The sequence below is a fragment of the Pimephales promelas genome, chromosome 5, assembly GCF_988280905.1.
Source record: "Pimephales promelas chromosome 5, fPimPro1.hap1.1, whole genome shotgun sequence".
NCBI classification, from domain to species: Eukaryota; Metazoa; Chordata; class Actinopteri; order Cypriniformes; family Leuciscidae; genus Pimephales; species Pimephales promelas.
In genome coordinates this window covers 39034659-39060561 of record NC_142773.1, presented here as the reverse complement: position 1 = coordinate 39060561, position 25903 = coordinate 39034659, and the positions used below count along the sequence as shown (strand labels likewise).

Here is a 25903-nt window from a genome sequence, read left to right as displayed (position 1 = left end):
TAAATGACACCATCACACTGCATTTGTCATGCAGAAGTGCATCCTCATGATGAGAGACGTGAGCAAGTCAGATGCAAGATAAAGAGATTTGTGCAAATGACCCTCATATGAGAAAACCGCATGAGGATTCTCTTCAGGAACTGCTGCTTTATGACAGGCCTGATGATTGTTCATTAAAACGCTTTCGATGCGTGTATGTGCGTTCGCCAGCACAAACGTGTCAGCAGAATTAATGATTACGCCGCTGGGTTTCAGCGCCGTTACTCTGGAGTTCGTGCCCACAGACTTCGACATGTCACCGTAGCATTATCAAGATGATTAACACCGTATCTGAATTGAGAGCGAGTGGAAGAACGCCACATCAGATCATTATAATCAACAAACCAGTCTATGCCGCAAGAGCATGTTGATAATGAAGGGTGTAGTAATGTCGTTTCATTCCTCCGCTGTAAACATGAGGGAAGAGATTCCACAAGCCCGGAGGAGTGTTGCGTTGCTATTGTTAATATAAACTAGAACTAGGGCTGGGTATTGACACAAATTTCACAATTCGATTCGATTTCGATTCACAAGCTTGCAATTCGATTCGATTTCGAGTCCGATTCAATTCGATTCAATATTGATTATTTTGGATATCAGTTACAATAAATGGCAAATTTTCTCAAGGGAATCAAATCTCTTAACTAATGCTGTAAACTGTGGGAGTCTAGCTGTAGCCTACTAGGCTTCATTAGCCTAATATGAAGGTAATAATTAACTGTTTTGTAGCTACACAAACACTTAAATTACACTTTTATTTATTTTATAATAAGAAGATTATATGAAATATAAACATTTAAATAGTGGCTGTCAAAAACTTGCCAGATTTATTAAAATATGCATTCAATATTGAAGAACATTAAGATTATAATGCATATGTAATATAGTGTATATATTTAGCAAAATGCTCCTCTCTAGAGTTATTTTTTCTAGCTGACTAACGAGTTTATGTGGGTTTTCTGAGGTAAATATGACGATACATGACATTGATTACAAGCTGTTTAACTGACGTCTTTCCACGGTTGAAACGCTGATTGAGCGAATCAATGTGACATGATACGGATTTCGATAAGTTGTACTCTATCTTCTAACACACTTTCAGATGCTCATTCATGTTTATTTCGCGCTGTGACTGGTATTATTAAGCCGGAAGAGAGATCAGCGCTGCTGCTTCTCTTGAGCTGCGCCAGAGCGATCTCACGCCACAGCGCCAAAACGTCATTTGTTTTTGAATTTCTAAAGAAAATGGACGTAATTTGAAATTTGAGACTTTGTTTCATATCAATATTAACAAAGGACAAAGATTATTGCGTTTTTTTGGATGCGCGCAGCCGCGATACAATGTTCAATTCATTCAAATGAAACAGGATGACTAATAGATTCTTGAGATTTAAGAATCGATATCGGTTAGTAAAAATGAGAATCGATTAATATCGAGAAATCGATATTTATTACCCAGCCCTAACTAGAACTCTTAAAAATAGTTTTTGGTCAATTAAAGTGTAACTTCACTGATTTTCAATCAGTTTTGTATTGTTACAATGTCAGCAGTAGGGGTGGGAATTGGCAAAAATGTGACGATTCGACAGTATCACGATATTTGGGCCACAGTTCAATATTAATGCGATTCTCAATATATTGCGATACAAGCAAGTATTACGATTCAATAGACCCCTTTTGCGCCGACGTCACAGTAACGTCACGGCGCTAGCTGGAGGCAAAACAAAGTGAAAACTGGAGGCGGTCAATGCAAACCAGCACAGATTCGGCTACATAATAAGGAGCTTAAATGACTTTTATTATTATTAAATGTCATCTTATTGTGTTGTTTGGTGCAAGTATCAATGAAAAATGAATATGCTGTATCTGGATTTTTTTATTTCTTAAAAAATATTCACATGATTAAAATCGCACCGTAATGACACTCTTTACATTGTCGTGGTCTCGGCGCTGGCTCGGCAGAACAGCGGAACGTACACACAAGTCTTGTACAGGACCATATAGGCATGTAAAGATTTATATGCCCTCAGTTTCTCTTTACGATCGGTTTCTCTATAAGGTAGGTGCAGAAGTCAGGCCACTCACCCGAGATAACGTAACATTAATCCTGTCAGATCGTCCATGCATTGAGTGAGCGTGTAGGTGGCTCCGGGTCGGCCAATCCGTTAAAAATAACTTTTAGATTTAACAATCGCAGTCTTGGACAGTGAGTGACCTTACACATTAAGATAAAATCGGATTTTCTCCAGTCATTGTTAAAAAACAAGCTAATAAAACTTGCTAACTAGCATTAGTGAAGCAGCCAGAGGGATCGTTCTGCCTCCACCTAAGCTCCGCCCACATAAAAACGTCACCATGTTTACCAACTGAAAAGGGGTCTATTATGCTTTATATTGCGATTCATGTTCCCCATGTAAAAGACATTACAAAAAAAAAAAAAGGAAAATAAGACTGTTCAACTCACTTTGATTAATCCCATGGCATGTAGCAAAAAAAAAAAAAAAAAACTGAAAAAAAAGGTGCGACCAAATCATATGCTGGTGCGACCAACTGAGAAAGTTGGTAGCACCAGTGCAACCAGTGGAAAAGTTAGTCTGGAGCCCTGACTAAACGTTTACTCTTTGAATTCCTGCACCCGGAAACAATACAAGTCAAAACCATTATGATTACAAGTTTGCTAGGAAGTATTTCCTACTAAATCAAGGCGGTACTTTACTCTGGTAAGCGTATCCATTATGGGTGTTGAAGTTTTCCTACCTATTTGGCAGGATGTCTAAGCAGAGAATGTACTTTGCATATACAGTTTTATTATACACAAACGCGTTTCGGCGCGTGCCGAAACGCGTTTGTGTATAATAAAACTGTATATGCAAAGTGCGGCCTCTCTCTTCCATACATGCATTGTCATTATTAGGCCAGCACTCTTAAAACAATTTGAGATATAAACTTTGAGTGAAGCCTGCTCCAACCTCCATTTAAGCAGAGAATGTCTAATAAGGGGATAGCTTCCACTCTCAGTAAACTTCCGGCTTCTGAACTGGTTGTAGTTCCACTCTGCTTCCATATGAGGGCGCTCACAGGACGAGTGCAGAATGAATGGAGGTATATGGAGCTATATACCCCTCAAAATCCACTTTTCTCACTTTTCTTTTTTGTCTAGTAATTTGAATGTTGTTTTCGAAAGAAGATGCAAAGAAATTACAGATTACTGGGTTTTAAGATTTTTTACAGTCACTTATTTGCTTTATAAAGCCTTTTGCTTTCGCGCTCTGCACTTTCCTTTCTCTCGAGGCATCCACAACACGGCTGACACAGGTAAATACACGTGCTAGAAGAGTTAAGTCCGCCTTAACAATCTGGTCCCGTTTCGGATGCCACGATGCCATCAAGCGGTATTTCTGGTCGTAATCAGTCCTTTACTGACCAATCAGCGTTCATTAGCAGAATGCTAGCGTGTTATGGGCAACAACAACTCAAGCTGTAAGAAATCGAAAGAACATCCCAGACAGCAAACTGACATTGAATCAACGTGGAAACGATGTCTCTCATGACGTCGAAACAACGTTGATTTTGATCATCGAATTAACGTTGAACCAACGTCAGACGCGGCATTCTTCAAAGCTAAATGAAAATCGAAAATTGGTTTGCTTTCATAACACTGAAACAACGTTGATTTCAAGTTGATTTTCCGTTAGTTTTGAGCGAATGACGCATCTGACGTTGGTTCAACGTTAATTCGATGAGCAAAACAATGTCAGATCAACGTTGTTTCGATGTCATGTTTCCACGTTGATTCAATGTCAGTTTGCCATCTGGGATAAGTACTCGTTCATTCAACTTTCGACCTATAACCCATGTTGAACTCGCAAAACCTACATTCAAATCTGAGATTTCACGACGGCAATCGGGTGAAAGAGACAAAATTAGCCGTCTAGCTCCATAGACTGCCATTCATTTTGCACTCGGACGATTTCCCCCCAGTGGAAATTTAGTGGAACTACAATCAAAATTCGGTACATTAGGACTTAATAGGGAGTGGCCAGGCTTTCCGTAGACGGGCTTTGGCAAAAGGTAAGACAAGTGCCTTTTTTCTGTTTCTCTAGTCATGTAGCACCGATTTCAAAAATGTTTTCACCTTTCCACTGTATAGACCTTATGTAGCCCCGCCCCTTTTCAGTGCTTTCCGGTCTGCATAGGTATGAATGAACTGCTCGTAAAAAGTTTCCCGGTCGACATTTGTTAAGACATCTGCTTTACAATGCTTATGATAAACATTACAATGCTCATGATAACTGTTGTTAACTCTACAATAAGTAAATCCACTTCACCAGCTAATTACTCAGACAGCGATGCCATAGAAATATACAGAGCGACCGCGAACCTGGAAGTTCAAAGAAAATATTCTAAAGATGACGTCATAAGGTCTATAGGTCACCAAATTTTATTAAAAGCCCTTCTTGAACTAATTCCATCCAGTCATAGACCTCTGATGTGATCTGTTTGTGTGTGCGTTTCATCTTACCACCATCCCTGTCTTCAGGAGCAGGTAGTGTACCGTCTGTGTGACGTCGGCTGCGTGTATCAGGTTGTGGTAGGGGTTTTTATGTTTGCTGTAACCCACTTCCAGAGCCTCCACAAATGAGACCAGCGCTGATACAGGGATCTGTCAGAGATACGGTGTTAATAACTCTGAAAAAGACCATTACAGCCCTCCTCTCTCACTTCCTCAAGAGTTGTTTTTCACCTTGAAGCGGCTGATGAGGTCGTATCGGGTGAGGAGCTCATAGAAGATGAATTTGAGCGAGTGGTCGCCACTCGACTCGTTCAGAGCAAACACATCAAACGACCACTTGTCCACATTCTGAGAAGAAAAAGCAGAGAAACGAACTCAGCACACAGATATTCGTCCCCTCTGAATATTCAGCGTAACGCCTTCCGTCATGCCAGGTTTGATGCTAAACACTTTTGGTTCTCATGTGTCGAATAAGAAAATTAATGCAATGTGAGAAAATACGTTGTGCATTTTTATGTCCCTACATTTCACTACATAACTGCCTTCATGCTGTATTATGACTTAATTTATATATATATATATATTCATTTTTGTTTCAACGTCTCAACTTTTAATTTTAAACTTATTATTAAAGTCTTTATTATTATTAAAAATGTGTTAAAGCTTTTGTAATCATATTACATAGTTGTGCTAGGAGTCACTTGTTTTATTTGTGGTATGTTGTAGCCAATATATGCTTTCTTTTGTGAGCTTTTGGGGATTTTATCATTTCTTTTTGCATGGTACAATAAAACTTGTAGCTTTTAACAAGAGTAGTGTTTACAATATTTAAAATTTATAAAATATTCTCCTTATATTTTGATTTTATTTTGGCCACTACTATACACTGTAAAAAATATTTACATGATTTGTAATGACAACATTTTTTCTTTTGTCAAATCAACTTAAATAATTTACATACTTCAGATAACATAATATTTTGTGTTTCTGATGATTAAATCAATCTCCTACATTGTATTAACTTAATTTTTCCATTTGAATGGAAATTACTTAATTTTTTAAGTTAAACCAACAATTTTTTTTACAGTGTATATAATGATGCTCTTATATTTCTAGCATATTATATGTTTGGCAACAGTTCTTTTAACCCCAATTGGTGGAGTCTGTAGCTTTTTCACATTGTATTGTGACATACAATATTTTGACCAACAACTGATGCAGCTTTTGCTGGAAATGTATTTATTTTCATCAAGAGGTGCATCAAGTTTTGGTTAATATCTTATAATATTGTCCAAAGTCTCCTCCAACACATCCAATAGACATCATTGAATTTAAGCTCTGGACTCAGAGGTGACCATTCATCTGTGAAAACGATTTTTCATGCTCCTCACAAACATTCTTTCACAGTTTGATCCTGATGAATCTTGACATTGTCATCCGGAATAAAGCTACGATGTGTCTTTCTACATGATTGATTAAGAAATGACAAGCTACACACTCCATCAATTAGGGTTTAAGCACTGCTGCCAAACATATAACATGCATAATAATTATCCATTATAAGCATTTGCCTATTTAAATCCAAACAGTGACTTTGTTTGTTTTTTTTTGGACCAGGCAGTGTATATATTTGTGCATCATTTCCAATCAAGCTGTAGACAAATAATTTGACAAAAAGTGTGAAAATATTAGGACCGAGTGCTAGCGAAAGGAGAAAGACGACACCCATGTATTTTGTGTTTTTTTTTTTTCACTTTAATTCCACCACAGATTTCTACTGAAACATGGTGGAAATAATAGGCCATTGTTAGGTGAACAAATTAAAAAGTGAAAAGGTACAAGTGAAAAGCATGTTTTAAAAGTTTCTTTTCTGGAAAAAAAAAAAATGTAATAGTTGGAGAGCCATTGGACAATGGCTGTTTATGAGAATGGAAGAGTGTGTGAGTATTTTACCTTAAGCACAGCTATGACAGAGGAAGGGTAACTCAGTCCCACCATGTTCGAAGTTCGACGGTACATTCTGTTAGAACGAGATAAACACATCAAGTGAAAGCGGCAGCACAGACCACAGGCACTCCAAACACAATGCCATAATCTTCACCTTTAAAATGACAAAACATCAAATGTAGAGGGCAACCTGCACTTTCTTTAAGTAAATGCGTTGTCAGAGCAATTTATATGTGCAGTGTTGCCTGAAGTGCATTATACTTTAATGAAATAATGCTAACAGATAGATGGGGAGAGAGAGAGAGAGGCAGAGTTACTGTACTTATTCAGACTTGTCCAAAATATGATGTATATGCATACACATTAAGCTCAATGCATAGATTTATAATAATTTCACTGAAGACTTTAATGCTGCCTGGCGAGGAAATAAATGGCCTTACAGAGGACAGAGGATGCAGACTGATTTATGAACACTGGAAGATTCCTGCTTTGTGTTAAAAAAAATGACAACAGCTAAATGTATTTATTTTCTAATTTTAATATTATTATCTAAAACTATTAAAATAAAGCTGAAAACAACATTAGATGAAAAACTTAATATGTTTAGCTTGGCAACTAAAAGAAACGGAACAAGTTGAAGTACTAAAATGACCGAAACTGGAAAAAATAAATAAATTATATATATATATATATATATATATATATATATATATATATATTACACTAAAAACAAAAGCACATAAAACTAAAAAAAAAAAAACTAAAATTAAAATGAAAATATATATTAAAAAATAACTGATATAACATACATTTTTATAAAATATAAAAATAAAAAAGCTAATTCCAAAAATATTAATAAATTTTATAATAGCATGTCCTTTGAAATGAAGAGTTCAAAATGGGACATTATAAAATATGACAACAGCTAAATGTATTTATTTTCTAATATTGTTTTTAATTTTAATATTATTAACTAAAACTATTAAAATAAAGTTGAAAACAACATTAGATTAAAAACTTAAAATGTTTACCCTGGCAAAGTACTAAAATGACTGAAATAAAAATAAAAATCAATTAAAACTAATATATATATATATATATATACTAAAAACAACAAAAGCACATCAAACTAAATATATATATATATATTAAAAAATAACTGATATAACACACTTTTTTTTTTATAAAATATAAAAATAAAACAGCCAATTCAAAATATTAATAAATATTATAATAGCATGTCCTTTGATCTTTTGAAATGAAAGAGACATCCAAACTAAGAGTTCAAAATGGGACATTACAACATACACTTATGTCTACATGTTAGACCAATCATATTGGAGGCTGTTTAGAAGTTTTAAAGGTAGACTAGCAAAATCATTTAAATTGCAAGGGTCAAAGAAAAAGAAAACTAAAGTAGACTTTGTTTCATTTAAAAATGTGAATATCTACTACTTTGTGGTTAACCCCACCTCTCCACAAATATCCCAGCCTGCACTGCGTGTACGATGCTGCGGAATCGCGGCTTCTCTTCCGTCCGTCGCATCATCAGCCCCATCTGTCGTGTGAAGGTGGAGGCCAGCCAATCACGGACCTCTGATGGCACAGAATCTGATTGGATATCGCTGAGCTCATCCTCAGTATCGACCAATCGCCTTGGAAAAAAAGGGAGAGAGGGAAAGACACCTTAAATGTCATCACTTACACTTGACAGGTAATTGTTGTGCATAAAGGAAGGATAAACGACTATTTACACTTAATCTAAACTGTGAATGAAGCCCAAGCCAAGACCCACTGGTTAAAGACTAATCCATAAGTGATCCACATAATTATGGTATGTTCCCTTTAAGTGCAGCAGAACACGTCTAGTAAATAAAGAAAGCTTAAGGTATAAATATTAGCATTGGAATGGCACTGGATTGACTTTTAACATCAGCGCTAAAAACATCTTCGCAGTAACTGTGTCATAAACATCTGTGTATCTAGACCTAAGCTCTTATGATGGATTTAAAGCCCACACCCGTCATAAATCACACAGCGAATATGAATCTGACCAGACCGGACTGGGGGTCTCAGTGGTTTGGTAAGTGAGAGGGTGTGTCATAATCCCGGGCCACGATGACGTCCCCGTTACATAATTCCATAAGCTTTGATCATGTCTTTTCTGGCATCTAGATATTCACAGCTGTTATTCTTCTTCACTCTGCTCATCAGAATCAAAAGATATCAGTGGTACTTGAGCGGCGTGATGGAGGGCTTCATCCCCCCGCAGAGACGTTAAATACTATCACTGAGCGGGAATGAAATGCCACTGATCAGGAGGAGTTTTTTGGCTCGAATCAAACTGCAGGTGTTCGTTTATGTTCTCTCAATAAAGCTATCAGCATGGTCTCATATCCACACATCCTGATGAAAGCATATCCGGGTGCCATTTCAACCCAAAAGAAACTCGTTATATTTTGTGAATGCATGTCGTGTGACATTATTTTGATTAAAACACACTCTTACCTGCCAAAATCTCTTGTAATGCTTTTGTTTTGTTTTTTAGTAATTAAATGTTTCCCATTGTGATTCCCATTACTGGAAAATGTCTACGATGTTTTAAATTAAAGCCAGCATAAAGGAAAAGCAGTATAACAATTATGAAAAAAATCAAATACAAAAAATAAATTAGTAAATAAGTAAAAAAAAGTAAATAAGTAAATTTCTATATATATATATATATATATATATATATATATATATAAATGAATCTGTTTGGATAGGAAATGTATATATATATATATATATATATATATATATATATCCTATTAAAACAGATTCATTTTAAATGCAACAAATAAACAAGCAAATATATATATATATATATATATATATATATATATATATATATATATATCCTATCAAAACAGATTCATATTAAATGCAAAAAATAAACAAGTAAATATATATATATATATATATATCCTATCAAAACAGATTAATTTTAAATGCAACAAATAAACAAGTAAATATATATATATATATATATATATATATATCCTATCAAAACAGATTAATTTTAAATGCAACAAATAAACAAGTAAATATATATATATATATATATCCTATCAAAACAGATTAATATTAAATGCAAAAAATAAACAAGTAGATATATATATATATATATATATATATATATATATATATATATATCCTATCAAAACAGATTAATTTTAAATGCAACAAATAAACAAGTAAATATATATATATATATATATATCCTATCAAAACAGATTAATTTTAAATGCAACAAATAAACAAGCAAATATATATATATATATATATATATATATATATATATATATATATCCTATCAAAACAGATTAATATTAAATGCAAAAAATAAACAAGTATATATATATATATATATATATATCCTATCAAAACAGATTAATTTTAAATGCAACAAATTAACAAGTAAATATATAAATATATATATATATATATATATATATATATATATATCCTATCAAAACAGATTAATTTTAAATGCAACAAATAAACAAGTAAATATATATATATATATATATATCCTATCAAAACAGATTAATATTAAATGCAAAAAATAAATAAGTAGATATATATATATATATATATATATATCCTATCAAAACAGATTAATTTTAAATGCAACAAATAAACAAGTAAATATATATATATATATATATATCCTATCAAAACAGATTAATTTTAAATGCAACAAATAAACAAGTAAATATATATATATATATATATATATATATATATCCTATCAAAACAGATTAATTTTAAATGCAACAAATAAACAAGTAAATATATATATATATATATATATATATATATATATCCTATCAAAACAGATTAATTTTAAATGCAACAAATAAACAAGTAAATAAGTATATATATACTGTATATATATATATATATATATATATATATATAAGGAATACATATATGCTAAATCCTGAAGTATTCCTTTAAACATTTTTTAAGGTGATTCTGAAGGATAAAGCAGTAGCGTTGACCCCTGTGAACCCTGTGACCCCTTCAAATGGCCACTCACTCAATCAAAGCATCTTGGGATTGAAGCACACAGATCTTTAACTGCTAATTGAATTGACCTCTATCAGCAAGAGTAAATTGCTTTAAGCTCCATTAGACTGATCCAAGACCAATTTTACAGTCTTCCCTTTACAATGACTCCACTTAGGGTTAGTGTGGAAAAGCTGGATTAGCATCTGACATGGAAAGACTGAACAATGTGCGGTTACGGCTTTGTGAGCAATCCAGCGGAGTCAAAGATTTTGACGAGAATAGAAAATAGCCTGGAGATTAATATTCATTGTAAATGGACCGTGCAGTTAGTTTGCAACTGATGGATGTCACGAAACAACACAAGAATAGGAATAAGTCACGAATATGTTTTTTTTTTTCCATTCCAAGCTAATTTTAAATGTATGAGTTTCAACTTGTTTTTAATTTCCAAGTCAATTGGCAGTGGTTGTGTTTAAAAATTTGGCCAAGGAGAGTGGTCGAGTAAAATATAAGTGTAAACACCATACTTTACCTTGTTTCCTCAATATAGACTGATTCCAAAACAGTGGCAGCATATTCCAGGTTTTTCTTTAGGTCTACGAGAGACGCCTCTCCCCTCTCCAACTGTTTTATCAAACATCGTAATCTGGAAAACAAGCACACAACAAACACAACTGAATGGCTGTTTATTTTCCAAAGAAATTATCTGAGAGCACCAGCCAACGTCAGCGTGACAAACTCGGCATTTCATTCTGCAAAACAGAGATCAATATTACATTTACACTGTGTGTATATATATATATATATATATATATATATATATATATTAGGGATGCACCGATATGAAAATTTTGGCCGATACCGATAACCGATAATTCTTTATATTTGAAAGCCGATAACCGATATTTTGGCCGATAAATCTAAACCCAAATTTTTATATAATTTTTGAGAACCTGATTACAAAAACAGTAGTCTCACCATTAAAATCCACGTCCAAAACACACAATTACAATGAAGTTCTCGTTATAATTTTATGTAGCGGATATGACAGCCTTGCATGTTGCAATTTACTGTCCTCAAGCAATTCAAATCCATCATGTTGAAGAGGAAATAATACATTATTTATCGGCGTTAATATATTGGCTAAATTTTCTTATCCGGCCGATAACGATAACAGTAAATTGATACCGATATGGTGGCCGATGCATCCCTAATATATATGTTAATATATATATATATATATATGAAGAGTTCAGATGCAAAAGCCTCTAAATGCCATTTGAAATTTTCTTCTTTAATGATGATTTTTTATCAAACTTGTATATTTAAGTTCAGTAATTTCACTTAAATAACAATTAATAGGTAATTATCATTGCCATTTAAGTGAATTTACTTAACTTAAATATACAAGCTTGATAAAAATCATCATTACAGAAGAAAATTTCAAATGGCATTTAGAGGCTTTTGCATCTGAACTCTTCATATATATATATATATATATATATATATATATTCAGGTACTACGGACCACTACCATTTGTGGCAAGTAAGATTTTTTTTAAACAAAATAGAACATGAAAATACTTTTATTCAGCAAGGATGCAGTATATTGATCAAACTTTACAGTAAAAACATTTGTAATAATAAAGTATTTTTATTTCAATCAAATAAATGTCGCCATAGTTTATCGCACACTTTTGAAAGGTGGTGTATTCACAAACAGATACTGACAGAATCCTTTATTTATAGATGTTCAAAAGTGTCTGCAGAAGCTCATCTTTGTAAGACTATACGCTTGATTAATTGAGCTTTTAAAGACGATTGAGTCTTCAAATCCATCTTCAATATCCCACTGCCAGGAAAGACTTTCAAACCAAACCACTCAAATGCTCTCCGGTGCTTGATTTGTTTGTTAAAACAATTAGAATGTCTGAGGATATTTTAATGAGTGGGAAAGCTATATCAATAAATAATGGTGAAATTATTGGTAACGTTTTATTTTGATGGTCCCCTTTGAACATTCTGTTGACTATAAGCAACTAACTCTCGTTAAAGTAGGCTATTAGTAAACCGTCTGTTTAATAACTGCTAACACTTTGTTTTAATGCTCCCCAAACACATTTACTGTCTAGAAGTAACTTTGCAAATATTCTACTAACCCTATAGTCAACATTAATGAAAGTTAGCAGACATGTACAGTAGATGCAATGTTACTTATAGTCAAAAATACTATCTAAAAGGGACCAAAATAAAGTGTTACCAAATTATTTGTTGAAGTGGAATTACCAGTGACAAATGTATGTATTCTTGATTTATTTATGAAGGGACCATGCACAATTTTTAACATAAAATTACCATTTCATGTTTTGTACCGGATTTAGCCAGAGGCTATTTTTCATCCGTGGTCCCCCAGACAAGACAAAAATAACAAAACATTACACGCATATAAATGCACACATACTGTCAAGGCCATAAAACAACATAAATAAATAAAGTCAACCAATCAATTAAACCAATCAAAATGGTTATCATTTTTCATAACAGTCCTTGAGTCACAACATGAAAGGTCAGATTATTGAAATGACAATGCTGTTGGGTGCAGATTAAAAGGTCACAGATTTAATCGAGTCATTGGTTTCAGATTTGTGCACATAGCTCACAGATATCTAGTCGACTTGTCGCTGTGCAGTAGAAACATTACCTCAGTGATTTGGTCTAGTGGTCCAATTGGGGCTGCTAGGTAAACAACACCACACTTACTAGTAATTTCCCACAGGGTACATTTGGCACATTTGCACTCATATATCTGACATTCATATGTTAAATTTGTATCTTAATGTGACAGCAACACAAAATCCAGCTGGATCCCACCTGTGTCCACCGGCACAGGTAGTGTTTTCTACCATGAAAGCGATTTCACACCAGTAAGAGGTGGGCGGCTGTCACGAAGACAATCACACGGCGCGCCATTGATGCTTTAGGGTCAATGCAATCACACGGAAAGATTAACATTTTCCACTCAACATTTTGACAGCTGCCTGCAGATGAAAAGAAGAACCCAATCCCCAACAGCCCTGTTCATCTCCGCACCTGATCTCAAAACACACTCATAGGCCTCAATCAAACACAACACTACTAGTTTAGCATGTAATACGAAACCCTCCCACTAACATCTCAATTTGTCAACTCAGAGTTTTTTTTTATCTAATTGTATTTCTGTCTAGGAAAAAAAACATTTTCAATATTAAAAAGATTTCATTTGTGATTTGTATATGGAGTTTATTATACACAGTTAGTTATTTTCTCGATGCAAATTTGTTATAGAAAGATTTAAGATGAACGTAACAGGCTTGCGTTCGAGATCCCGGGAGATGATGCTGTCCATCAGAAGCACAGCAACAATAGCCGTCTTTAACGCTCCACACACAAAGCTCGTTTCTGCCGGGATTGACAGATGTCTCAAGACGTGTGGGTGGAACATGACGTTTGATTGGTTGAACACAGCTGTCCGTGTCAGCGGATGCCAATCAAGTTAAGCAAAGCAAAATCATTTCATGAAAAATTCAGCTGATTATGTTTTGCCAAGGGAGAACAACTGCAGCTTCACCTCATACACGCTGCAAGACATGCAAAAACTGGACAAATCCTGGATATATCCTGTTCATTTCTATTCCATTGAATAGAGCCAGACCGATATATCGGCAGACCGATATTATCGGCCGATATTAGGCATTTCCCAAACTATCGGTATCGGCAGTTATAATGGCCGATAAATGAATATTTCAACAATGAAATTAAAACGAACGAAACGCACTTGAACCATATCATGAGTGTTGGAGTTGTATAGTTTGTCCACCAGAGGGCACTCTACACCGTTCCTGTTGGCAACACTCGTTGAGTTGGTCATTGCTTGAATAACAAATAAAAAAACATCCCCATCAGTTTTCTTAACTCAAATAAGCATGACAAAATTTGTGACTATCATGTCCGATATATCGTAATTTCGGATTTTAAAACCCAAAAATATTTGTATCGGTATCAGCCTTCAAAATCCGTTATCGGTCGGGCTCTACCATTGAATTATTTTGTTTATTCACCCTTACAAAGTCAGTCCTGCTGGAATTAAGCCTGAGATTGTCATTTAGATGTCCCTAAGTCATGTCTAAATTAACTAATTTTGTTAAAATCAAAATAATATATATTTTTTTACCAAGCCTGACTAAATTAGAATCTACAAACAATAAGAAACAGCTGAAGAAACTACTACCATAAATCAAAGAAAAGTCCTAAATTCTATAAAACAAAATTTAGCAGCAATAATGTCGCTGAATTGAACTTGAGATAACTCAAATATACAAGTATCCAACTCAAATATCCCGGATTTATCTGGTTGAGAACTCAAATATATAAGTTGACACCTACCAACATAGATATATACACTAGATGTCGCCTCGGCTACACCAGTTCATTGGAACGAATGAAAAAATGTTTTGTTTTAAAAAAAGAAAAAAAAATTCTTCCTAGTTCCAGATTTCGTTCATACGCAACACAAAAGTCCAAAAATCCATGAATTCGAAGTACAGGCTACTTCCTAAGACAAGACCCCAGTTCCAAGATGGCGGCAGTTTTGACGCATGCTTAGAACCCCAAGACGAGTTCTAGTGTATATATATATCTATGGGTCGACCTACTACAACTTCACATTTCAAGTCGACTAAACTTAATTTTAGGCAGTATGAACACTTTAAGTTGAAAAAATATTTACATTTACATTCATCAATTTAGAGTACAGTACAAATGAGGCAATTTGTCATAAGCCAACAATATTCAAATAACACAAAGCCAAAAATATTTACAGTTATGGATAGAAGAAAGTTAATATGGTAAAATGTTAAATGTTACAAAATATTTCAAGGAGAACAGCTTCAAATATCAGGCTTATAGCTTAAATTTGACAAAATTAACTTTAACTAGAGCCCGACCGATAAAGGATTTTGAAGGCCGATACCGATACAAATATTTTTGGGTTTTAAAATCCGATATATCGGCCGATATTTTTTTATTATTACTAAATATTGTTGGATTTCACACACGTGTGAAAGAAAAGCTAACTTTTCTGCACAAGATACGTTTGATACTTTTTCTCTATGTCTAAATGTTCACTCCTCGCAAGTATAACTTACATTTTACAATGCAAGGACTGTAACTAGAGATATGCTAGCTATAAATACAGTAATCATTACTTTATTTAGGCAGAAAAAGTTCATTGTGGTTTCCAAGCTCATTAATGTTAACGTTAGCGGTCTTCCACTTCCATGATACTAGTGGCATATAGGCTAGCTTTGTGGTTAGCTAGTCTATGATGAGTCATAATTTAGCAATAGATGACATCATACTGCAAATTGTAAAACATACATTTTCAATATAACAGGCCAAGGAGAGATGATTGAAGCGTGTTTCATCCGTTTTTATTTTATTTTTTAAATATTCATTTATCAGCCATTTGGAAAATGCCTAATATCGGCCGATATATCGGTCTGGATCTACTTTTAACAGATTCGTTTTATTCAGATTCATTTAGATACGCTGAATACATCTACAGTAATAAAACTAGACGATTTTACTGCATCATTGCTTTCGCCAGTTAACTACATGCACAATACAAAGTGATATAATACAAACAAGCAATGTGGAGTTTCATACTTGGAATTAGACAATTCTTGTTAGACAAAAAGTAGTTTTTTTTTTCTTGGAAAAGCAATTGTCACACTAGTTTACCCCAAACTTAATTAGAAATCCATCTTGATAGCAAAATAGATTTTTACCAACAAAACATGAAGCTGCTTAAAGGGTTAGTTCACCCAAAAATGAAAATTCTGTCAGTATTTACTCACCCTCATGTTGTTCCAACCCCGTAAGACCTTCGTTCATCTTCGGAACACAAATTAAGATATTTAAGATATTAAGATCGCTTCTGCATACAGTCCATAGGCTTCTTGAGGGACTGGCTCTTGCTGTCCCCGAAAAGTCATAAAAGACATCGTTAAAATAGTCCAAGTGACTACAGGGGCTCAATCTTAAGTTTATCAAACGACGAGAACACTTTTGTGCGCAAAAAAACAACAAAAATAACGACTATATTTCAACTATTCGTTTATTTCTCCCTCTGCGCGAGTCAGGTTACTAGTTTAATAGCGTAAGCTTCTGTTATTGTACGTCACACGCATCACACACAAATGACCAGCGTCGGCCAATAGTGAGCCTACGTGTGACGTAGCTCTACACAATCACACTACGTTAACTGACTACAGGCTCATGGAGAAGGAAGTGAATAGTTGAAATAAAGTCGTTATTTTTGTTGTTTTTTTGCGCACAAATGTGTTCTCGTCGTTTGATAAAGTTAAGATTGAAGTCACTTGGACTATTTTAACGATGTCTTTAATGACTTTTCGGGGACAGCAAGAGCCAGTCCCTCAAGAAGCCTATGGACTGTATGCAGGAGCGATCTTAATATATCTTAAATATCTTAATTTGTGTTCCGAAGATGAACGAAGGTCTTACGGGGTTGGAACAACATGAGGGTGAGTAAATACTGACAGAATTTTCATTTTTGGGTGAACTAACCCTTTAAGGTCACAATTGCAGTTTTTTTTGTAAAGATTGTGCTGTATAGTGTTGATAAAAACAGAAGTTTGCAAGCTAAAGTCTGCTGGGATGCTCAACGAGGCTAAAGTCAGCATGAAAATAATTATTTTAAACACCAACCCCCTTCATCCATCATACAAGCTTTTATGGCTGTGGAAAAGAGGTTTCTGCCAGAGAGCGGTTAGTATAGCGTGGCTTCCATTTTGAACATAGAATGATCCAGCAGGCTATAAATTCAGTCTCCCAATGCAAACTGCCACCATTCACACTGACTGCTTATGAGATATTCATGCAGAAGTGCTCAAGTGCTTCGAGGCAGGCAATGTTTCAGGCTAATGAATCTCCAATTGAATTTGCGTCAATGGGAGAGAGATATTGCCAGATGCTGCAGGTTTGGGCTGTTGTAAATACTGAGTGTTTTCCAGAAATTTCAGAAGATATTATCAATATCATAACCTGTAATCTGAACCTAAATGGTAAATTAATAATATTAATTCATAAATGCTTTGTAACACAGACCAAGGTTTACAGAGAAGTGAAAGCACTTAGGAAAAAAGTCAGAGAAGTTTAGGTTTACTGTAAAGCAAATGTAGTGAACTAAATGTATTTTATACAACATATATTTTACAAAATAACTTGTTCTCTAAAAAAAAAAAAATCAAAGCCATATCTAACCAAGTTGCGTTCCAAATTTAAAGCTGATATCACAAAAATTGAGACAGCTATAATAATTTAAAGTATGCAATGTCTATTTTCGAAATGGTTTGAACATGATGAATTTTTGTGTGCTTAAGCTTTCGAATGATCCCTAATGTAGTATGATTACTAAAATACACTCACTCAAATTCTCGATATCGATACCCTGACTTCAAGACCGGTTCCTGAACGATACTTTGTTCGATACCAATTTGATGAAATCCGTTTTCAACAAGATTACATTACATATTAACCAAAAAATGTGGGTTTTCTTTTTGTTGACTTTTTTATAGACTCATATTATAGGTTGTTGGGGACCGGAATATTTGCCTCGCATCAGGCAAAGCACTGGCAAAAATAGTCTAATGATTATGAAAAAAATGGTAACACTTTATTTCGATAGTCCACTTTAGACATTCAAGTAACTTTTCAACTACATGTCAACTAACTGTCATTAGAGTATTAGTAGACTGTCAGCTTAATATCTGCTAACACTTTATTTTGTTGGTAACTTGGCGACTACAATTCAACTTATTCTCCTAACCCGAACCCTAACAACCATGACCTACCAGTATACTGACAGTCTACTATAATATACTAATACTCTAATGAGAGTTACTTGACATGTGGTTGAAAAGTTACTTATAATTAGTAGAATATCTAAATAAAGTGTAACCGAAAAAAATAGCGAGGAGACATTTTTTAAGTGTTTTCTGAGTCAGTGTTGGCTGCAAAGATGAAGTTGACATTGCTGACTCGTCATCTTCGCGGTATAATGAACACGTACCGCCTATAGTGAGAAATGCAGCATTCATTTGGATTATAATCATAGAGTATTTGTTTTTGATTCGCATTGTTTTAAAAGTAGACACTTCAAGCTAGACATTACAATATGCCTATTTATTATGTCTGAGGTAAGTAGCCAAAGTTTCGCTTCATTTACTGTATGTGACGTGCTCCAGATCTTCTTGCAGTCGAAATCGGAGCAACTTTCTGCTCTTAAGTTTATTCCGTGCTTTGTCAAGTGCTTCATCAGATTTGACGTGTTGCCAGTCTTGGCAGCATTTATCTTGTCGCATAAGATCTGGCACTGAACGACAAAGCATTTTTTGATGGTTGTGAGGCAATTTGTTTCGGTGCCTAAAAAATAATCAAACTTGATACCCAACCCTAATTATCACACCAGTCTCATTCAATGGTGCAAATCAAGTTGCATGCTAAAGTTTAATACTTACTGCTATGGCTATGTTCGAATCCCCAACCCTAAATACTGTATGAGCCAGTGTTGTAGTCGAGACCACCTCACTCGAGTCCGAGTCGACACCGAGACCAGAGAGAGTCGAGTCCGAGTCAAGACCGAGTCCATAGAGAGTCGAGTCCAAGTCGAGTCCGAGACCAGTGAGGGTTGATTACCTAATTTACTTTTATTTACTTAGAGAAATCCCTTTTTTTTACTGAATTTACTTAGAGTTTAAAAATATGATCAGTTTAGGGTAAAAAGGCCACATAGTAGGTGGTGTTAAAAGTAATTTTATTACAATTTGTCATGCGCAGTTGCGCACTAGAAATGCACCAATCACTGGGCGTGTCAATCAATTTAAAGAAATATTTTATTAACATACATTAATAATCATGAAAAATATTTTAATTGAACTCGAGTGGACTCGGGAATAATTCCGAGTCCTAAAAAAAAAATGTTCGAGTACGAGTCAATTCCGAGTCCAAATGCACACGAGTCCATGACAAGACCAAGACCATTAAAATATGGTCTCGAGACCGAGTCCGAGACGAGTCCGAGTCTCGAGTACTACAACACTGGTATGAGCATTACTAATAGCAAGATGCACAGGAAAACTAAACTGAGATTTTGGTTTGATTTAAACTGCGGGCATCATAAGACCCCTTTCGAGCTTTGTTTAATCCTTGACCAGTTATTTTTCTTCCTGGAAACAGTTTGAAATGCAGGGAAAATGTACTGGCCAAACAGCCCAACGGCTTATTAGAGCGCCCCTGATCTCTGAGCGGGGCAGAAGAGGGCAGAGCGAGAGTCACCGCACAGAGATTGAAAACACACAGACACACCGCTCACACTAATGCTCATTTCTATGCAGATGTGTGTATCCATGTGAAAATCACAAATGACATTATGGCCGTTTATAGACCATTTCACAAGATGTAAACAACACTGGTCCAGAAGCACTTCCTGTTTCAGTTTTTTAACACTATATAAAAGCTGGGATAAAATACAACCAACAGAACATCAAAAAGTTAAACAAACATCTTTAAGATGTTTTCTTTACATGTGAAATAAAGAAAACAGTTACAAACTGAAACAGGAAGTGTTTCTGGACCAGTGCTGTTTACATCTTGTGAAATGGTCTATAAATAATACATGAGTCAATCTATGATAAGTGATACAAACATGTCCACTTGATCCCAAATAATAATAGAAAAATTAAAATTAAAAAACACTAACAACATAGGTGTATTTGGTTCGATTACACAGGGGAAAATACATAAATGATAAAAAAAGAATGAAATGTACTATAAAATAAAAACATAGTAATTAATTATAACAAGTATTATCTAAAATATATAGTAAATATTGTCAAGATTTAGTGAATTACTGAAGCTCAAACGTGCTGCGTAACACAAGAATGAACCTCATTGGTTCTTGCTGAAGCTCAAACGTGCTGCGTACACTCTTAGAAGAAAAGGTTCTATATAGAACCTTAAAAGGTTCTATCAGCGCTACTTATTTGGAACCCCTAAAAGGTTCTATACACTCTTAAAAAAGGGTTCCTCTGGGTTCTATACAGAACCCTGGGGTTCCGTACTTGGCCAATAGAACCTTTTACCAAAAAAATTGGTTCTATATAGAACCATTTTGGAGTTCCAAATATGAAGCGGGGGATGGAACCATTTCTGGTTCTAAATAGAACCATTTCTTCTAAGAGTGTAACACGAGAATGAACTTTGGTTCTCACAAGCCAAGTAAACATGCATGAGCTTCTGTTTATCACAACTGATTTGTGAGTTGATTAATGTTTATATGTGAATAAAAGCCTAAATTCAATCTCTTCGTCATATTTGCATATTCCCTTCATCTTATTTTTTTATCTCTTTAATGAACAAACCACAAAAATATGTTAAAAACAAAGGTAACACCTTACACAACATATTTGATGTTACCACATATTAAAGTTACTCCACAAAACTTTATCCCAACAATGATCAAATCTCTATAGCTCTGAAATTTATTGAAGAATAATGGTAAAGTGCTGTCAAATCTGCCATTACTGTAAATCGAACTCTCTAAATGTCTCTCTTTTTGTCAGTAAAAAGAATTTTTAATGTAAAGGATTATGAGTGGCTCAAGAAGAGTTCATAAACACATTAATGAAACAGCACGCTAATTCACTTTCTCTCTCTCAGTGGCAGCCAATCAGTGCATTCTGGGTCAGACTGGGCAGGAAATCAATTAATGACGAACGATCTGAAATAATGATGGAACACTGTGTTGCCGGGGTCTGGAGAAATGTCAGCGCATTGTTTTAATGTGTAATTAGACAGTTAATGAGAGCCTTAATGAACAACATGATCTCCATCTCCATGGGTAAAAGTATTGAAGAACCAAGGACAGAGAGACTGACACACCGTGGGGTAAATACTTCAGTTTCATAATCAGTAATAAATAAATAAACAAAAAAGTGCCTTGTCGCTCACTACAGATCATCATTTGTGGCCAAATGCGCTCCAATTAGAAGAAGAGTTGTGCTGTAGCGGCTGGTTTTTAATGAATTTTCTGATTAGCTTTGTTTGTACTCTAACTAAAACAAGTGTTATATTAACACTTTAATGGCTGTCGCACTGTCTGAGGCCCAGCTAACAGGGAATGTTCCCATAATTGTCACTACCGTTCTTTAAAAGATACAGTATGTAAATGTTAAAGGAGAACTCCGGCGAACAATGAACCTTTGGTCTAATAAAACATCGGTACATAGTCAATCGTTCTCTGAGATTTGTTTTCATGATAATCGTATGTAAAGAGTTTTATCTCTAAAAACTGTTTAGCGTATAATGCTAGTAATGGGGGCATTGACTTAGTAAAAAGAAATCGCTAGTTTATACCACTAACAAGGCTCAAAATAGCCCCACACTAACGCAGTAACATAATGAGGCTCCATACATCCAAAACGAAGCATTGAGAACTTTGTAAATGTACAGACCGTTTAATAAGAAGATACTTTATGAAGACAGTTCACTTCGCGTATACAGACAGGAGCCATCTTAAAAAATAGTCTCGATAAGTCAAACCACGAACGTCGTGCTGAGTGATCAGAACTGTACGAAGTTCAACGAACTTCTGAACTGTATGAACGGCGTTCGGGGATCGACTTATCGAGACTATTTTTTAAGATGGCTCCTGTCTGTATACGCGAAGTGAACTGTCTTCATAAAGTATCTTCTTATTAAACGGTCTGTACACTTACAAAGTTCTCAATGCTTCGTTTTGGATGTATGGAGCCTCATTATGTTACTGCGTTAGTGTGGGGCTATTTTGAGCCTTGTTAGTGGTATAAACTAGCGATTTCTTTTTACTTAGTCAATGCCCCCATTACTAGCATTATACGCTAAACAGTTTTTAGAGATAAAACTCTTTACATTCGATTATCATGAAAACAAAACTCAGAGAACGATTGACTATGTACCGATGTTTTATTAGACCAAAGGTTCATTGTTCGCCGGAGTTCTCCTTTAAGACCAGGTGGAACATCCTTACAATGTAATTTGTAATCAATGAATGTGCTCGCAATGTAGAGAGAAAATGGTGTGGGAACAACTTTCACAGAAAATCCTTCCAATGTTGTTTTACCGGAATAACATTCTCATAATATTGAGAGAAATCATTCTTAGAATATTCTCGGAATGTCTTTATGATGACATAAACATTAATTGTTCTAAACATTTGCTGAATATTTTTGGAATTGGAATTTTTTGGTAGAAAAAATAATGAAACGTCCTTAAAGTGTCACTTGTCAAAGTAAATAAAATAAAAATTGTTTCAAAGCAGCTTTAAAGAAAACTATATAATGTTTATAATACCTTATTGTCGGATTTAGCGGATTTCCCAGCTCAGGGAACGTTTTCAAAATTTCTCTTGAAGTTATGAACAAACTTTCTTCAGTAACCTTGATAAAACGTTCGATCCAAGTTATCTGGCCTTCAAAAAAGTTCTCAAAACGCTAGCACAAAAATGTTATTCAGATCTCATGTTTGGAGGATGTTTGAATAACCAAGAAAAAAAAGTTCAAATATTGACATTATGAACATTGAGAAAACGTTCAGAAATAAAAAAAAATTAAAATCACATTTTCAAAATGATAATATTAAAAGTTCCTTTAACGTTCACATAAACCAAGACAAATAATACATATAAGATGCGTTTATATATCTTAATGCACATAAAAAAAAAACCTGGACGTTTTGAACGTTCAAAAAAATATCAACTTAATGGAAATGTTAGCAAAACAGAAGATTTTTGTAGTAGCTATTTAGAAAGTGACTGATTTAAAGCGCAGGCAGCAAAATGTAAAAGTAAATTGTACAAATAAAAAGTTAAAAAGTGGAAACTGCTTATTTCAATTAAATAAGTGTTTTAAACCTGCTCAGGGTTAAATCAAATATATATAAATCAACATTTGACACTTTGTCTCCGACATGCCTACAGCAAATATACACACAGTCCCTTCTTTTAAAACACACAGGCACCAAATGAAAGGAAATCAAATGTATTAGGGCATCTGCACACAATCCATATCCAGCCTTCCTCCTGCACAAATTGGAAGTAAATGACACAAGCACATCATATAAACAGACACTGTAGGAAATCAGCAGACGCTGATAGGTTGTGGTGACGTGTGCATTAAAAGAAAAACAGAGTAATCTGGATTAAATAGACGAGGACAGTTACTGAGGAATCCAGATGGCACGCAGGGAAGGAAAGATGCCAGAATACTTAAGTGTAACTTCAATATATCTTACTAACAGTCACAATCTTCACCTACTGGGTAAAAAAATATTCACTAAAGACATTTTATATCTTAGTTCTTTTTCCTAGACAGCAGGGAGATAAAATAAAGACTAAGTCTCATGCTTCTGAAAAACTAAATGTCACATGACTGTGATATTAAACAAAATTTTGCCATATAGTTTTAAAGTGTCATGCCTTAACCAGATGGGTAATATGTTAACCAGTGCTATTTACTGCAAATAGTAAAAAAATGATAATAATATTAATATAGTAGTAGTGACTCGGTTAATTGCATGGCATGGCTACTAACAGCTACTTTGTTTAAATTTCAATCAGTCAAAATATAACACTTACTGAAATAATATTTAATATTTTATTTGTTAACCTGCATGTTATGTGACCATGAATCAACATCAGGAGAACCATGAACATGAAATTGCATTATTAAATTAACATAAAATGGTACAATAAAAGGGTATTGCTGACAAAGAAAGTTTGGAAATCCCGGTTATATGGAATAAAATATCTTTTTCTAAAAGCCTAGAGTTTCTCTTATTTAATTATATTTCTCAAAAGTACTATTTATGTCCCTACGTACAAATTTAATTAGCAAAAAAAAGTTACTCAAACTGAGCAACACAAATGGAGCACATACGGTAGAGGTTTAGAGTACTGTAAAGAATGAAATACATCAATTGATTTTACGCATATGTAATTTGAGGTTACAAAACACACTTGGCTTTATGCAAATCCATAATAATTAACTGCACTGTGACTAAATACACTTCCGCGTGTCATATAGCTTGAGGAAAGATGCAGACCAGCACTCAGAGTGTAAAGATAAAAGCTCAGTCACACTGTCGCCCGCTGTAACTCAATAAAAGCAACCCAATTTCTGAAAGGTCACTTAATATACATATTACTCCATCCGATAAAGCATCATGGGTTTCTCTGGCAGAGTGACCTGCGCACACACACACACACACACACACACACACACACACACACACACACACACACACACACACACACACACACACAAACACAGCCATCAGCTAGCTATCAGGTTATGGGCACAATGGCTCTATTCCAAAACCCAGTGAGCTGCTTGCACAGCAAAATAAAAAGGTTATTTATTGGCATCAATAGTTCCATGAATAACTTTTAACATCTTTCCAATGCACATAATAATAAAGGTTTCTTCATAGTGGGAAAAGGTTATTTAGATTTCTAAAATGCTCTTCACACGAGAAGAAATGGTGAAATGGAAAAAGGTTTTTCTATTGCACCACTGCAAAACCCCCCTTTTGAAAAGTCCTAATTATGAAAGCCCTGTTGAATTTAAAGACATGCATTTGTGCATATTATCATTGTATTGTAATCATTGCGAGCACAAGTTATAATTGAAGACTTCAGATGCAAAAGCCTTTAAGTGCCATCAAAAATTTTCTTCTATAATGATACATTTTATCAAGCTTGTATGTTTATATTCAGTTATTACACTTTAATGGCAATGACAATTACCTATTAATTGTCATTAAAGTGAAATTATTGAACTTAAATTTAGGAGCTTGATAAAAATGCTAATTTTAAAAGAAAATTTCAGATGGCACTTAGAGGCTTTTGCATCTGAAGTCTTCAATTGCTGCCTAACACGCTCAATGTGTCCACTTAACAGAATAACTTAGCACTGTAACTAAGTGAAATGGGTCATATTCTTTGCCTATCCTGGAACTATTACCAAAGATGGCCATGTCGTGACGCCATCCCGCGGGAACCGGAAGCGGCGTACAGTCATCGAAGACTTGCATTGCGTGCAGTCAACCAACCAATGGATGAAGCCGAAACTATTTGAATGCAGTCTGGAGATTGCTTACATTGCTCTGCACGGTGCAGGCGGATCTACAGTAAGTCTAAGTAACTAAGCACAACATTTAATCATAGTTGTATATTACCGCCATTGTAACCGTTCC

At 34.5% G+C, this 25903-nt stretch overlaps 1 protein-coding gene across 4 annotated transcripts in view; it reads right to left on the bottom strand.

The window, feature by feature from the left end:
• pde1cb (phosphodiesterase 1C, calmodulin-dependent b) overlaps positions 1 to 25903 on the bottom strand; it is a 99093-nt gene that overhangs the window by 16085 nt on the left and 57105 nt on the right. For all 4 annotated transcript variants that reach the window (XM_089131500.1, XM_089131501.1, XM_089131502.1 and 1 more), the window contains 5 exons: positions 11088 to 11201; positions 7972 to 8154; positions 6506 to 6572; positions 4784 to 4900; positions 4562 to 4702 (listed from right to left, as the gene is read on the bottom strand). In XM_089131500.1, the coding sequence (XP_088987626.1) occupies positions 4562 to 4702; positions 4784 to 4900; positions 6506 to 6572; positions 7972 to 8154; positions 11088 to 11201 (622 nt within the window). The remainder of the gene's footprint in view (positions 1 to 4561; positions 4703 to 4783; positions 4901 to 6505; positions 6573 to 7971; positions 8155 to 11087; positions 11202 to 25903) is intronic.